Source organism: Podarcis raffonei, chromosome 8, assembly GCF_027172205.1.
Source record: "Podarcis raffonei isolate rPodRaf1 chromosome 8, rPodRaf1.pri, whole genome shotgun sequence".
NCBI classification, from domain to species: Eukaryota; Metazoa; Chordata; class Lepidosauria; order Squamata; family Lacertidae; genus Podarcis; species Podarcis raffonei.
Window position 1 is genome coordinate 59,255,371 of NC_070609.1, and position 17,246 is coordinate 59,272,616.

General features: G+C 44.8%; 1 protein-coding gene across 1 annotated transcript; it reads right to left on the bottom strand.

Annotated features, from left to right (window-relative positions):
* Nucleotides 1–2,483: 2,483 nt before the first annotated feature.
* LOC128419495 (histamine H3 receptor-like) lies at nt 2,484–9,243 on the bottom strand. Its single transcript, XM_053400250.1, has 3 exons — nt 8,926–9,243; nt 6,502–6,668; nt 2,484–4,637 (listed from the first exon to the last, which is right to left on the bottom strand). The coding sequence occupies exons 1-3, from the start codon at nt 9,191–9,193 to the stop codon at nt 3,753–3,755; spliced, it is 1,320 nt and encodes a 439-aa protein (XP_053256225.1). The 5' UTR covers nt 9,194–9,243; the 3' UTR covers nt 2,484–3,752.
* Between the last annotated feature and the right edge of the window lie 8,003 nt (nt 9,244–17,246).

A 17,246-nucleotide genomic window follows, 5' to 3' on the forward strand; every position in this document is an offset into this window, starting at 1 on the left:
ATTTATAGTTACTCTTGGTTGTAGTTGGCTCTTCCACCCGTAGATACCTGGAGCGACTTGCAGAAAAAAGGGGGCAGAAACACTAAAAGCAACCCCCTGTTAAACCATCACTGAAAGTGGCAACTAAAACAGCAGCAGAATTGGATAGTAAAGCCCAGAGGAAAAGATACAAAAATCCAGCATTGTCAGAAGGGAGCGACCCATTGCAATGAGTAATGTTTGATGTTTTATCGTGTTTTTAATATTTTGTTGGAAGCCGCCCAGAGTGTCTGGGGAAACCCAGCCAGATGGGCGGGGTATAAAGAAAAAATTATTATAGTAACCACATGTAGCACAACTTAATTCTAAATGGATGTAAAATGGCCCCTGGGGGCAGGGATTTAATGTCAAAATTCAGCACTGATCAAACAGAAAGGCCACTGAAAAGCAGATGTCTCCTACAAACTCTGTGAACTTCTCAGAAACTAGTCTCCTGTGTGCCACCTGGAGGCGATTCCTATGACTGGTCTACTGCTTCATGTTTTCAAGTGACTCTTGGCTGCTTTGATGCCGACGCTGTTAGGGTGGTGAGCCAAAAGGTTTCTGGTATGGAGATGCTGGCCTGGATCCAAACAGCTCTTGCGTGAATGGAAAGGCTCTTTTGCTCTTGGAAGACTCCCGCTTGTGGTACAGCATCTTCTCCCTCCCTCCTGGGAATGTCTCACCACTTGCCGTTTTAGAAGGTCATTGATCCTTGGGAATGCTGGCTGCCATCTGATTGTTTTAGATCCTGCCAAGCTGTCAACCTACAGCAGGAAGTGCAGAACATAAGAGTCTGCTGAATCAGGCCAATGGCCCACCTAGGCCAACATCAGTTCAATCCCCAATGGCATCTCCTAGTGAGTCCGGGAGATGCTGTTACCTAGATGCTGCTGCCAGTCAATGTAGGCAATACTGAACTAGATGGACCAAATGGTAGGCAGCTTCATGTGTTTCTGTGATATACATGGAGCGGGTGGCGCTGTGGGTTAAACCACAGAGCCTAGGACTTGCCGATCAGAAGGTTGGCAGTCCCCGCGACGGGGTAAGCTCCCATTGCTCGGTCCCTGCTCCTGCCAACCTAGCAGTTCGAAAGCACGTCAAAGTGCAAGTAGATAAATAGGTACCACCCCAGCTGGAAGGTAAACGATGTTTCTGTGAGCTGCTCTGATTTGCCAGAAGTGGCTTGGTCATGCTGGCCACATGACCCGGAAGCTGTACGCCGGCTCCCTCGGCCAATAAAGCGAGATGAGTGCCACAACCCCAGAGTCGGCCATGACTGGACCTAATGGTCAGGGGTCCCTTTACCTTCTTAGAAGATGGTCCTATCTAGCTCAGGACTGGCCCTCTCCAGATGTTAGAGTCAATTCCCATTGGCCCCAGGAGGCATGACCAATGATTAAGGGAGAGGGGAGTTGTTTAGTCCATGAAACATCTGCAGAGATTTTTGCACTGGCATGGCAGCTACTCTGAGAAAGTTCCAGGTCTTTTAGTAGGAAATGGAATTGGGCCCCTTTGGGCATGCAGATCTTGTCATCTGCTAAGCACAGAGCTCATGCCAATAAACCCACATCTTAGCAGCTTTCTGTGTTTATTTTCCAAGTTAGCAAGGTGCCTTCCTTAAAGCATTTCCATAACATGTTAAAGGTGCTTAACAATCATGAAAGCCGATAAGCTGACTTTGACTAGAACATCAAAGTGGATTCCCTAAGGTTGAGCAAATCACCTCCTTTTGACCCAGTTCTCCAATATTAAAAACATTTATGAAATACATACAAATGCACCATTGACCTACCAAAGGCTAGACCAGTTCACGGTTCATGATGCCAATTTATTATGATACAATGAAGCATGGGATTCTTGAGGTGGGAGATGCCAAGAGACACTGACTACAGGAAATATCTCTAAAATACATAGGAAGTGGAAGTCTGTTGAACTGAACTTCAGCAGGCCTGAATGGGTCATGTTGCTAATCTTTCCATCTGTAGGAAAATTATGTACAGGCGGTAACAGCCCAGTCCGATGAACTGCAGTAACTGCTGTGTTGGAGCAACTTGCAGTGCTAAGCTATGTTTTGCTGTCCGTTATAGCTATACACATCGGGGTGGAGGAACCTGTGAACCTCCAGCTGTGATTCTGCTCTCACAAGGTCTCACCAGCATGGCCAATGGCCAACCCTAAACGACGCAGGCCCCAAGAACCTGAAAGACTGCCTCCTTCCCTACAGACCCTCTTGGGTGCTGAGATTGGCAGACGGGAGCCTCTAGGGCAGGGGTGTCCAAACATTTTTCAAAGAGGGCCAGATTTGATGAAGTGGAAATGCATGAGGGCTGAACAAAGTTGTTGACCTTTTTTTTAAGGAATGATGTTGTGCTTTCTTATGATGTTACCCCAAGGTTGTTGAGCTTTTTTTAGGATTGAAGTTCCTGACCTTGTTTTACGATTTTACCACAGGCCACACTTCGGACATGCCTGCTCTAGGGTGTTCCTCTGCCATCAGAAGCATGGGGAGGTGGCCTTCTCTGTGGCAGCCCCTAAGTTGTGGAACTCCCTCCACAGAGAGGCACATCTGGTACTTCTTAGTACACAGCTCCCAGAATATGTATTCATTTATTTAATTTTAATTAAATTGATTGATGACATTTGTATATCACCAATTCTTCCAAGGAGCTCAAGGTGCTGTACATGGTTTTCCCCTCCCAATTTTATCCTCACAACAATGCTGTGAAGGAGGCTCAGCTGAGAAACTGGACCAAGGTCACCCAGTGAGCTGCATGGCAGAGTGAGGATTTGAAGCCTGGTCTATCCCATGTCCTAGTCTTGACACTAACCATTTACACCACACTAGCTCTAAAATGCAGATGACGTAAGTCTTTAACCTGGCTTTTGACACTTGAGATGTATGTCTTTAGGTTTGTTTTGATACACAGGCAGCCACAATAATCCAACTATTGAAGGCAACTCGTCATCTGCTTTAGCACGTATCTTGGGAATGGTCTTGAATTCAACTGCACTAGAATCTGCAGCTAACTAAAAACCTTTCAGGTTAAAGCTGCTGTGTTAAATCTTGCTACCCTGTTACACCTGCTTGCCTCGGGTTAAGCCTTTCCTCCCCATCTGCCCCTCTGCAATGCAAATGCTCCCTGCAGCCAATGCAGCAATCAGGCTTGGAAACAGCCTTCCATTGGCTCTAATAGAAAAGGGGAGAAAGTAGGCAGTGGGGTAGATTGAAAGCTCCATGGGCCTCATCTGGCCTCCCATCCCATAATTCCCCACCCCTGCTTGAATGAAAACCTTGATTATTATTTTTTGCAGTTAAGTGCACAAACATATAGTGTTAAATAGGCAGTTCATAGCATTGCAGACAGAATTCCACTGACTGCTAACTCTTAAGAGCTAAGGCTCCAGTTTTAAGATGCCCAATGTATGAGTTGAGTTTCCCTACAACAATATCAATAATCGATCAGTCCTCATTGAGCATACATTAGCACTGCAGGATATTAGTTGCAAAGTCTTGTATTTTCTCAAAACAGCACTGAATTTTCTAAATTTCTGCAGCACTGCAAAATAAAATATAAAAATCCAGCACATGTTTGAGGGTAGAATGTTGCAAGGCCATCTTTCGAATGCAGACAAGTCTTTAGGTCTTCAGACTAGCGTACAATCAATGTTTCTTTCTCAAATGAAAAAAACCCACATCACTCTTAAAACCTGTTCTCTCATCTTAAATGTTCTCACAGGAACATATTGGGGTGGATCTTAGCTTTCCCCGGGCACAACAGTTTGAAAAAAGCTTTTCTGAAGCTCATGTGGCACAAAGGGTATAAAATGGGGTTAATGGCAGAATTCAACCACAGGAGCCAAAAGGAGGCTTCGTAGAGAGCATGCGGGATGCATTTCCCATGGCAAGCTGCTCTGATGATCATCAACAGTGTGTAAGGAGCCCAACAAAGAGCAAAAATGCAGACGATGATGGCCAAAGATTTAGCCACTTTTTTATCCCGGGAAAGCCGGAACCGGCTAGCCATAGTGTTGGCAACCTCTGTTTTTCTCTTGGTGGTGGAAAGACTCTCCAGAGCTTTGTAGAAACCATCCCATGGGGATTTAGTCTGAAGATCCACTTGCAAGGGCAGAAGGTCTTGGTTGACGTTAAAATCGGCCGGCTGGCTCTGGAGGTGACCAATGCTGAGCTGCTGGACCGCGGGTTCAGCAAAGGAGGAACTGCTTGCTGTCTTCTCCTTACTCCTTTTCTGGCTCACTTTCATAAAAAAGTTGGGGTGTTCTTGCTTCTCTCGGGGGCGACTTTTGCCGCCTCTGTGACTGAGTGGCAGCGTCTCCCTCCTCAGGGGGGTCCTCTTCCTAATGTTGATGTAAATGCTTAAGTTGAAGTAGGAGACGCTGATGAAAGGAGTGAAGAACTCTATCGTGGAGGCAATCATGAGGAAGTACCAATTGTAGAAGAACTCGGCATAGCACTCTTTCTCGGGCAGGATGCTTCGATGTGCAATGTATTCCCAGCTGATGATCGCTGGGCCATAAAGGAGAAATGCTGCTACCCAGACCATAACCATTTTTACCACTGTGTTCCTGGTCATCCCCTTCTGAGCTCTGTAACTCACCTAGGTGGAAAGGTAAGAGGAAGAGTCAAGTGATGACTATACCATTAAAAACCCATTGCCATTAAAAAAAACCCATGTTGTTTCTGGGATTGTGGAAGTGCTCATGGAATAGCTGCACTAGCTGCTGCTCTCGGCCGGAGGCTGAAATTAATTTTCAGCCTTTCTGCAGCCAGGTGTGTGAAGGTTGAAAACAGGTTTGTCCTGCTCCCTTAGGGCAATGAATGTAATAGGTCGGAGAAGAGGGCTGGGATCTGTGTGATGGCTGCTGGTGTCCCAAAGTTTTCTGCTTAGAGCAGGGGAAAGTGGTGGGAACTGTGATATTAGCTCAGCAGGGATGCTGGGATGCTTAGTGGGAGTTAGAATGATGTGATGAAGTTGGGTAGAATAAGGAAGAGTGGCTTGTGCATCACAATAGTGGGTGCCAGAGAGCCAGGGGTGGAGGGAGGTCACAAAGGAATTGGGACAGGAGGAAGAACAGCTTGGCAGAAAATGAATGGCAAAGGGGGGCTTTGGGAGGGGGTTTTATTTCTTTTGCAGAGGAGCAGCTATGGGTCCCAGAAGGTGAGGTGGGGAGAGGTAAATACCACACCTCTGAAATCCATTTTAGCTACAGGTCCTTGAACAGACAAATGCAAGAAATTTCCTAATATTCAAGCTATGACAGGAGTGTACATTTTTGCTTTGATAAGTGACTTCTCATGGCTGTTCTTTTGTACCAAGAAGCTCCTTGCATGTGGATGAAATGGATGCACTCAAGCCACTTTGCATTTTACTCTGGCTTGTGTTTACAATGCTAGAGGTGGTGGAGAAGGAGAGGAGGGGAGGGGAGCTTATTTTCCAAAGGAATGTGAAAGCCTCACAGCGTGCATCTGATTACCATAGGGCAGTGAGGGCTGAGATTAATACCTAGAGGAAATTATGGTAGCACCACGAACAAAACGTTGGGAAGAGGAATGCAATAAAAGCACTTTCCTTTCACTGCAAGCCCTTTGATAAAGGGAAAGTGATCTCAATGATAGAAGGAGGTCCAGAATAAAGTTGGTTTTGCTGCGGATTTAGCTCTCACAGCTCCCTGAAGGTCACTCAAATTATTAAGGCTCGCTGGCTGGTGTGGTCCTGAAATGCTATCGACAAAGATCTGGAGCAGGATTGGGCAGCCTGCAGTCCTAAGGCCACATGTGTCTGCCAAGGCTAATTTTATGTGGTCCTTGCACTAATTTCAGGTGGGTAGTGAGGAAAGGTGAAAAGAGGGGAAAGGGAGTGGAAGAGAGAGAGAGAGAGAAGGGGATGGCAGGGAGAGAGAGAGGTAGAGAGTGAGAGAGTGAATGAGAAAGGGGTGGAAGAGAGGAAGGGAAGGGTTGGGAGAAATAGAGAAAAGGAAAGAGAGAGATGGCAAAAAGAAAAGGGAATTGGGGTGGCAGAGAGAATGGGATGGCACACAGAGAGGCACAAAGAGAAAAAGGGTGGCATAAAAAGAGAGGGAAGGGGAGAAGGGAGGGCAGAGAAAGAGATAAAAGACACACAGAGAGAAAGAGATAAAAGACACACACAGAGATAGAAAGGGAAGAGGCGGAAGAAAGATAAGAGTCCCCACACACTTTGACTCTGGCCTCATCCACCAATATTATGCAGCCCCTGAAAAGATTACCCCTAGGGAATTTGGCCCTCAGCAATTACAGAGAAAAACGGAGCTACACAGCATATAACCAATTTTTCATAATTGGGAGGCATTGATAAGGGGAATTAACACACTGATGGAGTAACAGGAGAGCAAACAAAAGCAACTTCCTAGTCCCAAAGTCCTGGGACTTTGGAAGGCCTTAAGAAGCTCAGGGTGTCAGTAGTAGAAAGCAATGTCCCTTACCGCCTTTGTCACAGAGATGAATCTGTCAAAACTGATAAGAACAATGTTGAAGACGGAGGCGCTGCAGACCAGGTAATCGGCCACCAGCCAGAGTTTGCACAAGCCCTTTCCAAACTTCCACTCGCCTGTCAGGATGTAAGGGATGTACAGAGGGATGCAAAATCCACCTGTGGATATTGACCAAGAAACAGCACTGGTGAGGGAGTCTTGGCCTAGCTTTCTTACCAGACAGACAGGTTTTGATGTGGAGGAACTTTCAAACAAATATACATCCCACCCTCCCCATGACACAGAACATGAATTCGGAGGTGGCACAGTCATATATCAGTTGGAGACCTCCATTTTGTCAGAATGCTTAAGGCAGGGGTGGACTAGGTGATTATTGTTTGCACTCCAGTTGTCCAGCTGGGGCTCTAGTTTTGTGTCTGCAATGAGGTTAGCTGACACAAGAGGGGGAGTCTTCCTTTGGTGGCCCTGCACTTGTGGAACTCTGTTCCTATGCAATACATCAGATGCCATCACTGCAGGGCTTTAAATAAATGGTGTGCATATGTAATAATTCATGCTTGTGAATGGGGGTGTATGCCATTGGGGGTGTATGCCATTTCCAGGACATATTTTATTTTCCATTCTGTGTCAAAAAATACAATATGGCAGTGTCTTCCTGGTGTATGTAGTGAGATGAAACAAACACATTCTGCAACCTTTCTTATACCACAAAAAAATCATACAGCTTGTACAGCAGAAATCAGTTCTCAGTCTGCTTTCTCCAGACTTTCATTTGCTGCAAACAGACAGCCAGTGCTACTAAATAGTACACTAAAGGTTCCTTAAAGATTTAGTTTAGCACATGTTTGTAGGCTCAAATACACGAGCGATTTCATATATTGCATGGTATTACAAGATAATCACTCCTGAGTGGAAAGCCCTCCCTTATTCCAGATGTTGCAATTGATTAGATGCCGCATAAAAATAAAAGCCACCTTTAAGAGCCAGTCTGGTATAGTGGTTAGAGTACTGGACTAGGACCTGGAAGACCAGGGTTCAAATCTCTACTTGCCCATGAAGCTCACAGGGTGACTTTGAGCCAGTCCCTTCCTCACAGCCTAACCTACTTTGCAGGGATGTTGTGGGGATGAAGACAGGAGTGGGAGAACCATACACACCACCATGAGTTCCTTGGAGAGCAAACAATACTTACTGAGAAGTGGTGGAAGCAACCTAATGCAATGTCTACTGATACACTACAAACTATGAATTTGCTCATATACAATTAACCCAACCATCTGTTGTTGATCATCTGTATAATGTATATGCAAAAATAATCTTGTTTGTGCTTACAAATACACCTGCATAGTGACTTCCTCTATCCACTTACATACATGGTAGGCTGAGGTTGAGAAAGATAAAGCCATGTAGAGGTCATTTCAATGGAAGCATCTTGGCTGCAGTTTACTGTTTATCATTTATACAGCGTGGTTCATTTTGCCAAGTACTTTCATCTTGGGTTTGCCTTCACCAAAATCCCCATTGTGTATTATTGTTGTGTTATACACACACACACACACACACACACACACACCACATTTAAACCCTGCCTTTGCTCCAAAGAGTTCAAGGGAGCCACATGCTTCTCTTCAATTTGATCCTCACAACAACCATGTTGGGTAGGTACAGCTGAGAGACAGTGACTGGCTGAAGGCCCTCTCCCAGTGAGTTTCATAGATAAGTGAGGATTTGAAATATGGGTCTTTTGGGGCTTAATCTGACATACCAGCCACTACACTGCACTGATTTTGTCACACACACTTTTTCAGTTAATGTTTCCAAAGTGGTGCCCAAGTAAATAACTGCATTAAAACAATTAAAAATATAAATATCAAATTAGCCTAGCACACAGGAAAAACAGTATTAAAAACCCCACCAATCAGCAGGAAATAGGCAACTTATTAAAAGAGGTTCTGTTCCAAAAGCCCAGCAAAACTAGTTTGCTCACACTTGGTTAGGGAGCCATATGAAAGATGGTGAAAAATGACAAAGGGTGTTCTGCTTCTTTGGGGCTGCAACCATGAAGTTTCTGCTGCTTGAGGAATCAGTCACACCTCCAAATAAGTTGGAACTTGAAACACAGTTTCATTGGCTGACTTTAAACTTTGGGGGCTTTCCATATATAATTATTAGTGTGTCCCCCATGGGGAAAAGGGGCCAAGAGAGGAAGCTTGGGGCCAGATTTCACTCCACCAGATCCAACTTTCTTGATCCCCTGGCCCAGCGTCCTTCAACCTTGTAGCCCAGAAACATCTGGGGACCCAACTCCCATCACTCATGACGATTGGCTGAACCGGCCAAGGGTGAAGAATACTGTCCTGGCCCCTGCCCCAAACTCAAGTTGTTGTTTGTGGGGAGCTCCCTGGCTTCACTCACCTACTAAAAGATCAGCAATGGCCAAGTTGAGGAAGAAGAAATTCCCTTGGGTCCGGAGGCTCTTGTCCACCACGAAAGCCAAGATGACCAGCGCGTTGCCCAGCACCGTGATCAGAACCACGAGTCCCATCAGCGAGGCCAGTAGGGCGGAGACGGGCGCGGAGAACTGTCCGTGGTGCTGAAAGTGCCGCTCCTCTCCGGCCGCGCACCCGTTGCCCAGCGAGGCTGAGACGCTGGAAAAATTGGTATCCAGCCGCTCTTCCGCCATAGCTGCAGGGAGAGGGGAGGAGAGAAGAAGAGGCAGGGCGGCCGGGGACCCCCAAATTGTAAGGGCGCGATTTCAAAAAAAAAAAAAGTATTCGTGTTACAAGAACGAGGAGAAGGAAGGTTTCATCCCTTTACTGAGACGCTCTACTTGGGAGGGCGAGTGAAGCTTCTGGCTTGAGCGCGGGACTTGGTCGGCTTGAGTGAGTCAGCGGTCGATGGGCTCCCCCCGCCCTCCGGCTGGTGGGGGAGGACGGAAAATGAACGGAGGGACGCGGCCGGGGGATCCGAAAAAGAAGCGGCGGAGATGGAGAGGCGATACAGCCTGCTTTCCTACCTAGTGCATCTGCCAGAATCTGCATCCAATTCAATGCCATTCCCTTGTACGCTTGAAACTTGGGGAAGGGGCGTGTGTGTGTCCGCGTCCCTCTCCCGCTTAGTGCTGCACTACCGAGTGAACAGACTAAGCACATGCTTAGGTCACCAGCAAAAAAAGAAAAAAGAGCGAGTTTTTTTTTTTAAAAGAAAGAATTTGATATTTCAAACGACGACAAAGACATAAGGACAACAAAGAGCACCCAAGTGCAGTAGGGGAAAATCAGAACTTTGATACACGTCCTATCTCCCAACGCCACACTCTTCCCACATTTTTCTGTTCTCTTTTTATTATTTATCCCCACCTAAACCAGGGGGTGTCCAACAAAAGCAGATCAAAATAGCGTGAAGAATCTGGTCATGCATTGCAATAAATCCATGCTTTGTTATTTTAAAATTTTGTTGTTATGCTTGAATTACATAGGGGGGGTTAGATACTATAATCTTTTCAGTGCTTAGAGACTCCAAACGTCTTAAATCCAGCCCTGGCCCCACTATATGGACTTTGGTCCTTTTCCCTCCAGATTCTCCCTCCCTGTAGATTCCAGAGCTTTGCAGCATATTACTTCAATTGAAAGCATTGCAAGGTACAAAATGGCTCCTGTTGTCCAGCGGAAAATGTCTACAGCTGCAGAGGGTGGGGACCATGCTTTCCCCTCTAGACAATGGGGGGGGGACACACAAGACTTATCCTATAAACTTTTGGAAAAACCGAAGTGATTGTGGTTAAGTCAGCACAAATGGACAAGTTTCTAGAACAGAGGAGGTGGATGTGTGGCCCTCCAGATGATGCCAGACTACAGGTGACCAAGGAACACGCTAACTGCAGCCGATCCAATGTGAATCAGGCTTGGGGAACTTGGCTGCCTCCACCCCAGATGTTGGACTGCAACACATTTTCTTCTGCCTTAAGCTTTGTTCTGGGCAAGTAACTCTGAAACAGGATGATGCCACAAAGCCAGTTTTTCCCTCTTTTTTGCCACTCATACACCAACAAAGCTCACTGACAAACTGGTGCAGGTGCAGAGAAGTTCAACCAGGTTGGTGAAACCAAGTCTGATAATGAATTGTTGAAAGAGCTGGACACGTCTAGGCTAGAGAAGGGATGACTAAGAGGAGACGTGCTAGAGGTCTTCAAGTGGTTTAACATTGAGAATGGCTTGAGGAAAATAAGTCTCTGTCTCTCTCCCAACCCCAGCTGTCTGAGAACAAAATCGCTGTGTGTGCACGTGTTGTTGTTTTTTTAAAGAAAAACACTTCCCCAATTTTTTTCTTCTGCATATGTGGATGTTGAGTATATCCACATGCTCCCTGCATACTTGATTGTTTGGCAAAAATATTCCATGAACATTTAAATTTCCCATAATATTTGGATTTAGTGTTTGACAAAAGGGGACAAAGAATAGTGTTCAATATTTGGTAGCTGCCATGAAGTGATATTTCATTCTTGCCAGCATCTGATGGCTGCTGTACAATGGCATTTAAAGTGCGAGATTGAATTTGCTAGATGACATGCAGTCACATTTAATATAAACGTATTACAGAAAGAAAATAATGTGGTAAGACTGCTGGTTGAAAGAATAAAGGATCTTTATAAAGGAACTCCTGGCAAACCCCTGATGCTTAAAGTTGGGGTACTGTGTAGTGGGTTTTGTTGCTGATATTATTCCCCATTGGTTAAAATGTTTTCAATCGTCTTTAACTGCTTTTTAAAATCATGTGTTTTAAAGTTGAGTTTTTGTTGTTGAATTGATGTGGGATGTGTCTGGGAAGAGAGGAACTGGGGAGATCAGGGGGTCCCCAATCACAGTGGTTCTGGGTAGGAGGAGCTAGGGTGTAGGAAGCTGGGCAGGCCTGGTAAGGGTCTAAGTAGGACCTCCCTCATCCATGACTTGATTATGGATGAGGAGGCTGATCTGGTCTGTATCACTGAGAACTGGGTGGATGAGCAGAGTGGAGTTGGTCTCACCTGGCTACTCAGGGCAGCATCAGGGTAGATGAGAGTTGGGGAGGGGGAATTGCTGTAGTCTATAGAGATTCCATCTCTTTCTCCAGCCTTTCTGTCCAGTTGTGGGGGGGGGGATCTAGAATGTAACTACGAGTCAGTTATTTTTGTTTTGTTATACACTTTGTTGTATTTTTATGTTGTGAACCACCCTGCGGCCTTTGGATGAAGGGCAGTATACAAATTAGGTAGATGATAGATAGACAGAGAAATTCTGAATACAAGCTTGGTGTCATGGTGCCATGACATTAACAAAAGTCAGGTCTAAGACTAGTGACTGAAGAGTAGGAAGGAAGTGAAGCCTGGGAAAAACAGGTGGTTACATAACAAGGAATCTGTGAGGGAGGAGTATGTTACCTCTCTGTCTATTGCCCCCACCCCCTGCTCTAGTCCAGGCAAGTTATTGCAAGTGCTGTTGCTTTACTTCCAACCAGAAGAGAACAACCCTCCTCCCAGCTTAAGAATTGGTCTTCAGGTGTGTATATGAAGGAACAATGGAAGCATTTTGGGGATCAGAGGCACAGACAGATACAGCATATGACAGATCGCCAAAAAGCTAGCTGGAGGCTCAAAGCTGTTTTGGGGTACTGGGGTGTCTCTGTGGATCAGATGGGGTTAGGAGATTGTCTATTTGCACCTTCAGCTGTTTGCCTGCGTAATAACATACGAAGAGCCTGCTGGATCAGGCCAATGGCCCATCTAGTCTAGCATCCTGTTCTCACAGTGGCCAACCAGTTGCCTGTAGAGACAGAGCATAGCCATCATGGCTAGTACCATCAGTAGTCCTCTCCTCCATTAATTTGTCTAATCCTCTTCTGAAGTCATCTAGGTTGGTGGCTATCACTGCTTTCTGTGGGACCAAAGTCCTCAGTTTAACTATGTGCTGTGTGAAGAAGGGCTTTCTTTTCTCTGACTTGAATCTTCCAACATTCAGTTTCACTGGATGCCCTTGAGTTCTAGTGATGATATGAGAGAGGGAGAAAAACATTAATCTATCCACTTGCTTTGTGTCATGCATTATTTTATAAACTTCCATCATGTCGCCTCTGACTTGCCTTTCCTCTAAGCTAAAACATCCCAAATGCTTCAGCCTTTCCTCATAGAGGAGTTGCTCCATCCTCTTGATAATTTTACTTGCCTTTTCCAACTCCACAATATCCTTTTGCAGCCTTTCCCTGGAAAGCACTATATTCACAATATATACTTGCAATTCTCTGAGGCCATGAAAAGGAACATTTCTGTATGTATCCTGAAAACAAAAAATCTCTGGAAAAGCAATGAAAAGACAAAGAAATGGCAATAATAGTATACGCTAGGCTCACAGGAATGCCCAATAACCAAGCCATACTACAGGGTATAATGTATATTGCCTGTGTCTATTGCAATTGACCTTTAGCTTAGTTTACAGAGCCTGGGTTCAATCCTCAGTGTATTCTGCTCACAGAATCTCAAAAAACAACTGCTGGGCTGGGAATGATCTGTATCCAAGATCTTGGAGAGCTGATGCCAGTCAGAGCAGGGGATTCTGGACTGGTGGACCCATTAGGGTGGGGGATGGGGGACGGCACCTAAAGCCCTTCAGATATTGTTGGACTTCAACTCCCATCAGACAGCATGCTGAATAGGCATGAAAACTGTATTCCAGCAACATCTGGGAACCTGCTAGGTTCTCATCCCTGCATTAGGGTTGTATTCAGCTCAGTCATACTTAGACTTGTGTTAGCAGAATCACTTCAATAATGCATATGGAGTCCAGAGAGAAAAGAAACCGATAATTCTTTACTGTGGGAAATTGAACGAAAGCAGGGTATAACATGAGCGGAAATAAACAGAGAGCTTTTGTCCTTCTTAATAGTTCAAGTCCAGTTTGTAGCAGGAAGATTTTCAACATATAGGGGGAAATTCCCTACGACCTACACAGAAAGCCAGAGCATGAGTTACCTCAGCAAGGATCATGCTATTCTGACTGCTTGGCTGACACTCCCCTTGTTTGGCTGACTAATTGTCAACAGAGTTAACCCTTACATGACTAACGGAATGATCCCTGCTGCTGTACTTCTAAGAAGTAGGCCATTTGAGATTAATGGACCTATGTCAATCATGCCTAATAATTTCAATACTTCTAATCTGAGTATGACACAATTAAAGGCAACCCTTGGGGTCTGACTCAGTAGAAAGGACCTCGGCATGCAAATGTTGCTGGCTGGAAGTGTCTGAGGATGTTTTATGAAAAAGAGTAAGGCGGCAGGAATTACTTGATCACAGGCTACAAACCATTCACAGCCAGATTTGAGCTTTGACTCCCTGTGGTGCACTAAGAAGATTGATCTATAAATGTTAGAGATTGGTAGTTAAGAAAGTGCTTCAGTTCAACCCAGCTCTGAAAGGTTGCAGCCAACGATTTATCAGCCAGAGAAATCAAAAAGCTTTCATTAGAAAAGTCTAAATTTAATTAAGTGGCTGGAGAAAATCTATCACACTCATTTCCTATCTGCTTACTTGGCTGCGCTTGACAAATTAACATTTTTGCGTCCACATGGATTTATTTGTGGTTACAGCATCTCCGCTGCCCTTGGGTCATTTCCAGGCAAATAATAAAATCTTAGTTTGTTTACAGGAGTGACTCTTTCCTCTACATGCCTGCACTGTAAAGTGGAAATGACAGGAGGAGTTGGCTGCAAATTACTGAATCGTTTACTTGTGGAGAGAATTCAGTTAAAGCCCCTCACTGGCATGACCCAGCCATGCTGCCACCTGCAGCCCTCCTCCAACAGGACCCCAGAAACTTTTCAGCGGTGAGCAGCAATGCTGCTTTTGAATGGAGTCCCTTTCAACTCTACATTTACGCAATGGCTGTACACCATTTTAAGTGACTCAGAATTTTAATGTTCTGACCCATAGATCTATTATTTTGATAGATCTCTTGACTTGTATTTTGGTTAAGATGGCTTAACCAAAGACCCTTTATCATCTTTGTCACCCTCCCATGCACACATTCCTTCTTAACTTGCAGTGCCCAGAACTGGACCCCGGACTCCAGGTGGGGTCTAACCAAGACAGAATACAGTGGTATGTTTACTTTGTTTTATCTGGGTCTTATGCATCTCTTGATGCAGTCTAGAATTGCATTAGCTTTTTTTTTGGTGCTGCATCACACTGTTGTCTCGTTTTAAGCTATATCCCTTTTACATGTATATGTCAAGCCAGGTGTCCCCCATCCTATACTTGGGCTTCTGGTTATTCCTTCCTAACTGTAGAACCTTACATTGGTCCCTACTGAAATTCATTTTGTTGGTTTTTCCCCAGTTCTCCAATCTGTTCATGACATATTGAATTTTGATTCTACCTTCTGCAGTATTAGCTGCTACTCCCAGTTTGGTGTCTTCTGCATGTTTGATGATCATTTTCAGCTGGATCAATGTGATCTGGAGGTGAGGAGAGCAGGGATTGGCATGGAGAAAGAACTGAGTCAGATTCAGCTTGGGTTGGGTTAGCCCCGGAACATCCTGAGTCAGAACAGGCCACTCCAAGGCACCAGATTGCACTCCAAACTGGATCCATGGGCCTGTGCACAGCCCTAGTTTCCATCACCATATCTTGTGGGGAGAAATAGGTACTTTGTTTTGCCTTGGCACACATCTGTGCTCCTTGGGGGAAACCATCACCTGTAGCACTGGCAATTATTGTTCTGTAAAGTGCTCACTCTGAGCTGAAATGGAAAATGTTCCATCTTCTTGACAGCATGTTCAGTATGCCAACTATGGCAGGAACACTGGCTCAAATGACAGGGAACTGACACCCGTCTGCTTGCTTTTCTGGCAGGCTTGCACCAATATGTTCCAGTGGAATGGTGCTAATTTGGAGCTGAAGCAAGGGTGCATTGGCAGAAATCTATTTCATTTCATTTATGTATTGCTTCCTATTAAACATGATTGCGTCCTATGATCGTTGCTAAAGAAAACAATATAGTGGTTGTTACATCCATGTGAGGTACCATTCAAACAAGAGTCAGGCTCTTGTGAACACCTGATCTGTTGCTGTGATCACATATACCCTTTGCATAAAACATACTTTCACCCATAAGAACATGCTCTATCTGCTTTGTACATTTCATGCTTGTTGATGTCTCATAGTACTAAAACCGGCAGCCTCAAGTGGGATATATCATTTTAAAAAACCAAATCTGAACACAACTGATGAGCCTTCTAATTTTCCTGAGTGCTTGGGGTTAATTAGCACTTGTTAACTGAGCAGCAGAAGATCAAACCTATCCATTCTGAAGGAAATCAGCCCTGAGTGCTCACTGGAAGGACAGATCCTGAAGCTGAGGCTCCAATACTTTGGCCACCTCATGAGAAAAGAAGACTCACTGGAAAAGACTCTGATGTTGGGAAAGATTGAGGGCACAAGGAAAAGGGGACGACAGAGGATGAGATGGTTAGACAGTGTTCTTGAAGCTACAAACATGAGTTTGACCAAGCTGTGGGAGGCAGTGGAAGACAGGAGTGCCTGGCGTGCTCTGGTCCATGGGGTCACGAAGAGTCGGACACGACTAAACGACTAAACAACAACAAAGCTGAGCAGCATTGGATGAATGTGTATACACTCTTAATTTCCCAGATGACAAAAGGAGTTTGAAACAGGGAGTTTTGAAAACTATTTTTTTAAACTTTCATTTTTAAAAGATGGCAACCAATTTATTTTAATTGAGACAGGGATTTATCCACATAAGTAAAATAACACCATTCTAATGATAAAAGGTATTGAAACCAATAATGAAATGATGGCAGCAAACGGCTAGACTACATCTCTCTCTCTTACTAGCTTACTGTATAATAAGATTGTAATGCGGTTTTCGCATTGCAGCATCACTCCCCAGGTCACAGTAAGGGAAGTGACATCAGGTGATGTTGCATTGAGTAGATTCACATTCAGTAAGGCCACACTAAGTAGAGCCATTCTGGTTAATGGTTGGATAAAGGGAACTGTAGCATGGCTCGTTCACGTGCAGGAAAACTAGACGGAAACCCTGGAAAGCTCACAGTATGCTATGACCGCTGGGAGCTCTTAGGAAGTCATTCATTCAGCAAAGGGTTGACCTCATCTGAATTGATTGATTGATTGAATACATTTATACCTCACCTTTCCTCTTCTCCCTGTCTCCATTCTTACCTGCACAACAACCCTGTGAGGTAGGTCAGGCTGAGAGGCAGTGACTGGCCCACGGTCACCTGGTAGGATAAAAATACAAAGATGGTAAAATAATACCCTTATCAGGATGAACACTCGCATCTTTTAAATTCTGTGTTCTGTACTCTCTGTATTTCATCTCCCTGAACTTTTAAAAGAGCTAATTAAAACTGGGAAACACCCCCCACCCTGTTCAAAGCCTGGCAGGTATTTATGATTGAAAGCTTGGTGGTTATTTAATAATTAGTGAGTGGCAAAAGGGCAGGGGGAATGGGGTGGAGATTTGAATGGGGCAGAGAGATGCTCCTACTTCATCCTGGCAACAATGGAAATTAATAACCCATCATTGTTCACACCAGTGGGATGGAAAACGGGGAGGGCTTTAGAGAGCTCTTTAGAACATCATGAGGAACTGGTAGGGGTTCTCAAACAGAAATTAGACAGAATGGCAAGCTAATTATTAGCTGAAACAATGAGAATACAAAAC